A 9747-nucleotide genomic window follows, 5' to 3' on the forward strand; every position below is an offset into this window, starting at 1 on the left:
TAAGTTGTTTTTTTCTGTAAACAAAACTCTTAATAAGACTACTTATTAAATAAAAACTAGAAGTATTTTATATAAAAAAACAGATAAAAAACGTTATCATGTAGAAGGTTATTTTAAACAATTTATTCATTGTTTTCTGACAACTAGTTTTGTAAAAAAGCAAATAGTAATTTTTTCTTATTTGCACTGCTGACCACTATGTAATATTCTTAAAATTTCATATTTTATTCATTACTCAACATTTTTAAGGATTATCGGTAACCGAACTCGCATTTAACTTAACATTAATAGAAATTATTTTAATTTTTTGTTAGCTACGTTTTAAGAAATACTGATGATAGGAAATTATACTTAAAAGTCGGTCTGAGCTGAAAAAGAGCTGAGTCAGCAAGTTTTTTTAAAGCTTTTGTTTTATATTGACGACTAACCAGGGTTGATTTTAGAATTTTTTTTTATTCATATTGTTTGGGAAATAAATCAAACTGATTATACAGCAGTACATTAGTAACTATAAGACCCCACCTTTCCTATCTATTACCTTGTTATTTATTTGTAGCGAAACGGTTTACTCTTAATCAATAAAAAAAAAATCAAAAATCAAAAAAAAAAAAAGAAATAAACTGAAATTATAATATAATTATAATATAGCCAACCAAGAAGTGTCTAGATTTTACAGCTGACAAAAATAAAAATTAAACCCAAAAAAATTGTAAGAATTTTAAAATATAGTTTTAACGTTGACACAACATATAAAACTAGTATTTATAAGTTTTCAAAATTTCATTTATCTTATTGTTTAGTTCAATCAGATTAATTTTTAATAATAAAAAGAGTTCTTTATAAATGCTGTCATAGGTCGTCTAAAAACGAAACTAAAAATAAAGTGTTTATATATTCCTGAACATGACATAAAACTGTTCTGGTGCATGTATCAATAACCGAAAGGTTTTTTTATTCACTAGGTAATTGGACCAAACTTTTGGAGTGTTTTTTTTCGTTCAATAAACAATGTTCACAGTTTTGAAAAATAGGTAGTACATATACTATAAAAAATGCTAGTTATACAAAATAAATTCAAATCAATTTATTTAAACGCTTAAAAGAATTAAAAAGTATAGAAAATATTGTTTAAAGTAAACTAAATGTTCAAATTACCAAAGTATTCTAAATTAAAGCATTTTAAAAAGTGATTTTTCAATTTGGTTGTAACTAAAAGCACCTATAAACTTTGTACATTAAGTTCATGCTAAAATAACTTAAAATATCATTAAGTTTAAGGGTGCTTTTAAATAAAAATATTTTTGTATACGTTTGCTGAGTTTATCAATTTTATACGAATAATAAATTATAAGTTTTAGCCAACGACAAAACAGAAGTTGATTGCAAAAATACTTTTTTGAAATACACTTACCAGTAGTTACCAAAACAAAATGAAACATTTTTTAATCAATTAAATTTATCAAATTATTTGAATACCCTTTAGCTAAGCGAAATACCTCAGGTCAGGGACGTTCAAGCTTAATATCTGTTAAAGTTAGTTTGGACCACATTTCGAACATAAATGTTTATGCGGGACACAAAATCAACATCTTATTTAATTTTTTATAATTTTACTAAGAAGACAAATTTATGCTAATAAGTTTTACTTTTAGTATCAAAACTTAAAGTGTTACTTAAGTCTAATTACAATCCAGTACGAACACAAATGTTTACGCAGGACAGAATGTCTTTTCTTGTTTTAATTTTACACTAAAGATCAAAGCTTGTGATTAGGTTTTAGTTCTACTGTTATAAAATTTTAAAGATAATTTAAAACTAACGAAATACAAATATATTATAAACAACATGTTTTGTAAAACTAAAAGTAAGTATTATTGTTTTACAATCCATTACTACTAATGATAACATATTCAACAATACATTCTCTTTCAAGATCTAAGTTTCTACAATTCCTTCATCATTTGTATTTTATTGTTACGGTTTCCCAGCATTCAATATCAATACATATTATTATGCATATTTTTCAAACTTCTATGTGAAAATCGCCACACAGTTATTTGAGTATCAAGTTAAAAAATAAAACAAACAAACTTTGTTCAGTATTCAAAACTATATTTCCGGAATGCAGGCAACTTAGCTCAAAAGCAACACAAGTTTTATAGAAGTTATGAAAGAAATAAAAATTATTACCTAAGTATAAATAAATTATTAAGTTTAAAAGTATAAACAAAAATTTTTAATTCAAAAAATTATTAGGTATAACCTATAAAACTTATTTTTTGTTGTGTAAAAAAAATAACAATTTTTAACATATGTAAGCACAAAAAATAAATCGGTTAGCTTTAAATTAGTTTTTTTATAACAAAATACAAAAATAAAGTCATGAATTTGATACAATTGTTGCAGTAAGCGTTTTACCATTCTCACTAATTGAGTATGTTATTTTAAGCTAAAACAATCAACTGTTATCAACTATTCACTGTTAGATTTTTTAATTTTTTGGCAACCCTATTTAGAATTATTTAATTTATAGCAAACATTATAAAAATTTTAGTTAAGTTAAAGAATTTATAATTTTTACTTGATTTTTTTATTGAATTTTTTGTTATTTAAATGATTACTAAACTAAAAACTCAAATGTTTTAGTTAAATAGAAACAAACTTAACACTATTCAGTTTTTTTCTTGTTTTTAAGCGTATTTTTTTGTTATGTTTTTAAATTTAACAGAAACTCTATACTTAATGTTTAAATTATTATTAACAGCTTTGATTTTTTTTTGATAGAAAAAAAGGAAAAATTATTTTACATTTAACTTATTTTCGTTATATTTAATATGCTTTTAAATTTAGAAATAATGTACCGAATTTTATTATGTACAAAAGTTTTAGTCATGTTAAAAATAACTTTTGATTTTTTAAAATATTGATTAAATAATTTTAAAATAAATATGTTTATTAGTTAATTCTTCTTGAATTTAATCTTTTAAGTAAAAGAGTAAGTGAAGTTATTTTCAAATTTAAACATTGCTAGCTTAAAAAAATCAGCCCTGATAAATCCCCTCAGTTGTTTCATTTTCTGTGATTTTATGCCCAGTTTTGTAAAAAGACAATTTAGTCTAGCTTTCAGTAACAAATTTTATTTCAGCAAAATTCTTACTATCTCTTTCTTTCATAGAAATTGGTTAGTAGTGATGTTTATTTTCTAATAAGATAACTAAAGTATAGAAACTATGTTGCTATGAATTATTTTGAGAAAGTTTTATATACACAGATTTTTTATTTTTAAAATTGTAAAAAAATTCTCAAAATTTGTTTAAGTAATTTACATATCAACCAATATAAGAAATGTCACATTTATTAAAATTAGAGGTATTTCAGGTAGAAAAATGGTAGAATATATAAAAAATCAGAAGTTGTGTAGTTTTAAAGCTTAACATATTTTAAAGTAACCATCAACATTAAATTAAATGTTATAGTGTTGCACTTATAAGAATTGTCTTTTTATTATAACAAAATAGTTCATAAGTTGATTTCAATAAATATTGTATGATATCAATAAAATTAACTTTTCAATTAAGTATGAAAATGAAAAGAATTTAATTTAAATTTATAATATCAATATTGTAAATGTATTGGTTAAATATTATACTCTTCACATTCATTATAATGACACTTTCTTTACTTATGTCAAAAGTTTATAAACCTTGTAAAATAATTTCCTAAATTATTTATTAGGACTAAAAGGATTGCATGGATTATTTAAAAAATTTGAAAAACTTCAAAATAAGTCTTGAATTTTATAACCAAAATCATGAAGAGTTGTCAACCAAGTTTCTAAAAATAATAAGTTTGTATTTTAAACTGGTATTGCAAAATTAGTGACATTTTTTAGGATCATTCAATTATTTGAAACTTAGTTCTAGTACAATATAGCCCCTTGTTCACTATTCATTTGAGTCCCTTAAAACTTTGCATGTTTTCTTTTTCTACTACTGTGTGTATTGAGTAGTTTCAGTACAATTAACTATCATTACCATTAATTAAAATGTTAAATCCTCACTTCAACTTAATTTGTTTAGCAAGGTTTTAGCTAATCAAGATAGAATTGTGATTAACAATTGATGAAATACTAGAAAATAAAAAATCAAAAACTCTTCTCTCTAACCTTATATGTTTAACTCCTTATGTACTAAATTTTACTTGAAACTAACTATTTTCATGATTTTAAATAGTTATTTTTAACTACTTAAGTTAAAAATAATGCATTATTTTTTTCACTCCATGGCAAACAGCATTAGCCTTAAATTGAGCTAAATTTTTTGTTTACTTTCAAATAACTATCTTAAAAAGTTATATATTGGTTCATCATTATGTCATATAACAATGTTAATAAAATAATTAAAAGTATTTAAAATGTATAATCATTATAATTTAGTTTTATATTAAGAACTACACAACTTGAAATTTTAAACAATCTTTAGGGACCTCTAAAATATATATTTCTTACAAATTCAAAATTAATGCGAAATAATATGTAAAAAATTAGACTAAAAATTCTATTAATAATTGTCCAGCTAAACATCTCAATATTAAACACCTAAATCACTTCAATCTTACCATATAAAATAAACCTGATTGAGATTTAACTCTACATTGCTAAATATTAAGAATATAAAGTTTATTAATTGAAGTTAAATTTTAGATCCAAGATGAAAAATATTGTATCAAACGAGACAGTCACCGTCCCTGAGGGAGTAAGTTTTGTTTTAGTTATTGATTCATCAGGTTTTCCTTCAGAAAATGTTTTGCACTTAAAAATAGAATTGAATTCAATATTATCATTGTCAATGATTATAAACTCAGCTCACTCTGAAATTTAGAATGAAGCACAACTACATTATATGATGACAATTTATTAAAATAGTTAAAATTTTTGTATTATATATTGTAGTAATATTCTTGTGTTGTTATAGGTCAAGGTCTGGGTCAAGGGCCGTGTTGTCACAGTCAGAGGACCAAGAGGTATCCTCCGCAAAGATTTCAGCCACTTGAAAGTGAGTTAGTTTTTTATATAGATATTTTAAATAATTAATTTGTATTAACGTTTCATTAAGTACTATAACTTTTTGTAGAAAAAAAATTAAATAGCCTAATTCAGTTTTATACTAAATAATATTCATAGAAATAAAAAAATTAAATTAAAATCAGATTTTTGAAACAATTATCATCAGATTTTAATGAATTCTACCATTCAAAATTAACAAAATCATGTAAGGGTCAATCTCCAGGGTTGCCATTGAATTTTAAACCCTGGAGAAACCTAAAGTTTAATAATTTAGGCCAATAAACCTGGAACTTGAAACAATTTTTACATGTTAAGTAGAGACATTTTCATTTGAACATAAAATCTTATATATAGATGAAATTTTATTGTCATCATCAAATTTTATTTTGATTACAAAACACATTTGAAGTAGCTTATTAGTGTATTTACTATATTTTATACTGGTTAACACAGTTTTTTTACCTTAAATTTTACTTGAAACTAGAAATAAATTAATAATGTGTACTTATAAAAACCTGGAGAAAATTTAAAAAACATGAAGAAAATTTGCCTAAAACATTTGGCAACCCTGATTTTAACATAATAATATTCAAAAGAAATAATATAATATAATATTAAACAAATGAGAGTACTGAAATAATTTTCTTCAATAGTCTTGATAACATAAATATTTATTAGGTAATGGTAATATCACTGGAATGATAGTTTATTGTTGAAAAATAAGATAGAATATATTATAAGTAGTTCACAACTCCATATGGCCCTGACCAATCATTTTCAACCAACTTAAGAATATTACTAATCATATGTGATGACTTTGGTGTCTAAAAATAATAATGTACTAAGAATTAAGATAAGAACAAAGTCAATTCTGAGAACAATAATTAGGAAAATTTTAATATTTTAATTTGGTTATATACTTTAAATACTTAAAATTAAAAAAACTCATTAAAGGTTAAATATAAATCAGTATAACATTAAAAAAATGAGTAATAAAATGCTTACACTTGTGTGGAATATTTAAGTTTTTTAAATTATCAGTACTAGACGGATAATGAAAATAATACTTATGATGAAATTTTAATATTGAACTAGATAAGTTTATTTTAAGTAGGAACATAGGTCTGAAGTTTTAGTATAGATACAGAAAGAATAACAAAATTAATTCTTGTTTTTCAGCTATACAACCAGATCAAAGTTTACACCATAAGAGTTTCCACTAAATGTCTAACTAAATAGTAGTTTTTATTACTTTACTCATTAATGTATAAAAGTGTAGTTGAATATATTTCTATTACTGTTATTTAATTTTTTTTCATCCAGATGAGAGTCTGTTAGTAATACAGCCACTATAATAAAATTATATTTGAATTACACATAAGCATTTAATCAAATTTTTGGAAAACTAAGGATTGTTTAAATTTTTTTACAATATATAAATCTTTCCAACAATGTAAGATTTTAAATTAAATTTCATTAAGGAATTTTCTATAAATTATTTGTTGATCAAATACTTTCATTATATTATCAACTGATACTGTCATTTCAACTTATTCATCATGACCAAAATGTCAGTTGAAATTTCTAAAAGCAATCAGAAAATAGTGTTTTTTATTTATAAAAGTTTACAATATGTGTCACTGATAAGAAAAACATAATTTTTATGAAAATTATGATGTTTGTGTATGTAACTATTGTTATTCATTGTATAATATTAAAATGCCATAAATTTCAAAACATTAAATGTAACAAAATGGTAGAATGAAGTTAAAATGTCTGCATTAGTATAACCAGGTTCTATTGAACTTAAGTTTTTGTCATTTGCTCTATAGTAATAATGCAATTGTTTGAATACCAATAAAAGTTGTATATTAAAAGCAAGGACGTACTAGAGTGATTATTTTCAGTATTTTCACACTTCAGAATACTTGCAAAATTAACTATGGGAGGTTTGCTGGTTTTTATTACCTTTTTAGTGGTTTAAAACCTATGATGCCTTCCTGACAATTTTATACTTTATATATTTCTATTAATAAACATGTTAAGAACATATAATAATAGAAAATAGATCAATTAACCAAGCAATATTATATTTCTTATAAAATGCAAATTACAAATTTCCAAGGGGTAAAATTAACTATAATAGTTTTTCTTATTATAATGGTATACAATAAACTAGTATAAAACTTCTAAAAACTTAGTATGATAACAAAGCAATTGCCTGTTGAAAACCAACCAATCATGTTTACTTTTCTTATAGAATTGTTTAGATTATTTTAATTAAATGATGTGCACGTTGTTGAATAAGTATGATAAAATAAACAATGAGGATTAGTAAGTTGTAATTTATTATGATGAATTTTGATTTATAAACACACCAAGATTATATATAACTGGTAATTTTATTTTTTGACCACTAAAAAGCATAACAAGAAAGTAAAACATTGTTGCGTTACAGATTGAGCTGTCCAAGAAGGCAGACAGAACTGTCCAGGTCCAGAAATGGTTCGGATCCAGGAAAGATACTGCAGCCGTCAGGACCATCTGCTCACACATCTCCAACATGGCCACCGGTGTCACCAAGGTATCACAATATTATCTACAGTTTTGGAAATCAATTGATTTTTTAATGTAAAACTATTTTAGTTACTAACATGTAAAACTAATTGAAGTAAAAAGAAATTTCCTGCATCAAATAGTTGTAATAAGTAAAAATGATGTACAGAGAAATAGTTTTCAAAGCATATAACTTTTTTAAACATACTGCTATATAAGTGTTTATAATTCTTTGATAATTTCTTTTTAAACTTGTTTATTATATGTTATTACTATCTGGTAATCTATCAAATAATTTAAAATAACTGCTGTGAATTTAATATCTTATCTAATATATATATAGCATTTTATTTGAACAAGATAAAGTTTTAAGATATGATTTAATTACTAAACTGTTCGTTCAATAATTATTAAAATAATTTCATTTGCCAATGATTATAAACTCAGCTCACTCTGAAATATAGAATGAAGCACAACCACATTATATGATGGCAAAAAGTTCTCATACTTAGTCCATCTACCAATGGAAGCGTTTTTTTATCTCAAAAATTAAAAAAAAGCTTTTACTACAAAAACACTTTTATTGATATAGATTATTTAAAATTAAAGAAAAAGTGTTTTCATTGAAGGATACGGACTTTAAATATGAGAATAAGATGAAAAAATATAAAAATAAAATGATGTATTTAATATAAACTAAATTATAATTATTTAATTACCCAGGGATACAAGTACAAGATGAGGTCGGTGTACGCTCATTTCCCCATCAACTGCAACATCACCGAGGAGGGCAAGAAGATCGAGATCAGGAACTTCTTGGGCGAGAAGTTCGTCAGGAAGGTGAACATGCGCGAGGGAGTCACCGTCGCCGCGAGCGCCAAGCAGAAGGACGAGTTGATCGTTGAAGGCAACGATATCGAACAAGTCTCCCTTTCAGGTAAATTTTGTTGCTAAGTAGATTGAAAGAATTTGGTTTAATTTAAAAGAATCAACACTAATAATCATGCTTTTTAGTTAACAAAAAGTTATAAAAGTTTTGTCTACTTTTCAATGAAATTGTACTCTTTTTTTAATGTTGAGCTGAATATTTAAGATCTTAAATTAAATGCACTTTTATGCTTGACATGTAAATCTTTAAATTAAACTGTTAACTAATCTACTGTTTGAATTTGAAAAACTATTGTGTATTATTAAGTTTTAGAAGTTGTATTATTTTAACATTTAATGTTTTTAGTTATTGATTTATGATAAGTATTTATTTAAAAATGGTATTGAAATCCAATTACTTGTTGTGTATTTTATTTTGTATCAAATTTTTAAATTTTAACTCATTGCTTGTGTTAAATTATTTTATTACAATATTTCCATCTATTTTTATTCTATTCTAAAATTTTTACAATACTTCCTATAAAACATAAAAGTTAATAATATAAAACTTCCTAACCGCATTGCCAATGATTATAAACTCAGCTCACTCTGAAATATAGAATGAAGCACAACCACATTATATGATGGCAATATAAATTATTTTTATTATTAAATTCAATATTACCAATATATTAAATGTTTTTATTTTTCACAGCCGCCCTCATCCAACAATCCACCACCGTAAAGAGAAAGGACATCCGTAAGTTCTTGGACGGAATCTACGTCTCCGAGAAGACCAATGTCGTTGTTGAGGAGGAATAAATTGTTAAAAACATTAGAAAAATTGATAATAAATTTTTATAGTCAATGCAATTCAGCAGTGTGTGTATTATTTTTGGATTATTTCTAGTCCATTTTTTATAAATATACAAAATGTTCGCATTAAGTTAACTTATTATTATTATAAGAAAAAGTAGACTAAATATGGTAATTGGTAAAAATAAATAAATCTCCTTCTCTAAATTAAGATTTTAAAGGTAGAAAATATATTAGAATAATTCTCCTTACAATATTTTATTTCTAAGCAAAACAATGTAAAGACTGAATAAAGTCTTTATACTTTTATAAATATAAATAAGTCAAATGATAATCCAAATTTTATCTAACCATTAATAAGTTTTGTTCAGCAACTATTTACTTGATTCAAAATATAAATTTTGGTTTACAAGTGATAAATTGTGTATTCAGATTACAATGAT

General features: G+C 24.0%; 1 protein-coding gene across 1 annotated transcript; it reads left to right on the plus strand.

Moving 5' to 3' along the window:
- Positions 1-3139: 3139 nt before the first annotated feature.
- LOC145844640 (large ribosomal subunit protein uL6-like) lies at positions 3140-9365 on the plus strand. The gene is made up of 6 exons (XM_082952039.1): positions 3140-3181; positions 4703-4754; positions 4974-5054; positions 7524-7649; positions 8345-8558; positions 9204-9365. The coding sequence occupies exons 2-6, from the start codon at positions 4710-4712 to the stop codon at positions 9308-9310; spliced, it is 573 nt and encodes a 190-aa protein (XP_082808165.1). The 5' UTR covers positions 3140-3181; positions 4703-4709; the 3' UTR covers positions 9311-9365.
- The last annotated feature ends 382 nt before the right edge of the window (positions 9366-9747 follow it).

This window comes from Thalia democratica, chromosome 9 (assembly GCF_965202585.1).
Source record: "Thalia democratica chromosome 9, ktThaDemo2.hap1.1, whole genome shotgun sequence".
In the NCBI taxonomy this organism is placed as follows: domain Eukaryota; kingdom Metazoa; phylum Chordata; class Thaliacea; order Salpida; family Salpidae; genus Thalia; species Thalia democratica.

Bases quoted from the DNA above. Each gene is read 5' to 3' on its own strand.
- LOC145844640 (XM_082952039.1), top strand. From the start codon at position 4,710: ATGAAAAATATTGTATCAAACGAGACAGTCACCGTCCCTGAGGGA. The intron at 4,755-4,973 runs GTAAGTTTTGTT...GTGTTGTTATAG, and splicing joins CAGTCACCGTCCCTGAGGGA to GTCAAGGTCTGGGTCAAGGG. The intron at 8,559-9,203 runs GTAAATTTTGTT...TATTTTTCACAG, and splicing joins CGAACAAGTCTCCCTTTCAG to CCGCCCTCATCCAACAATCC.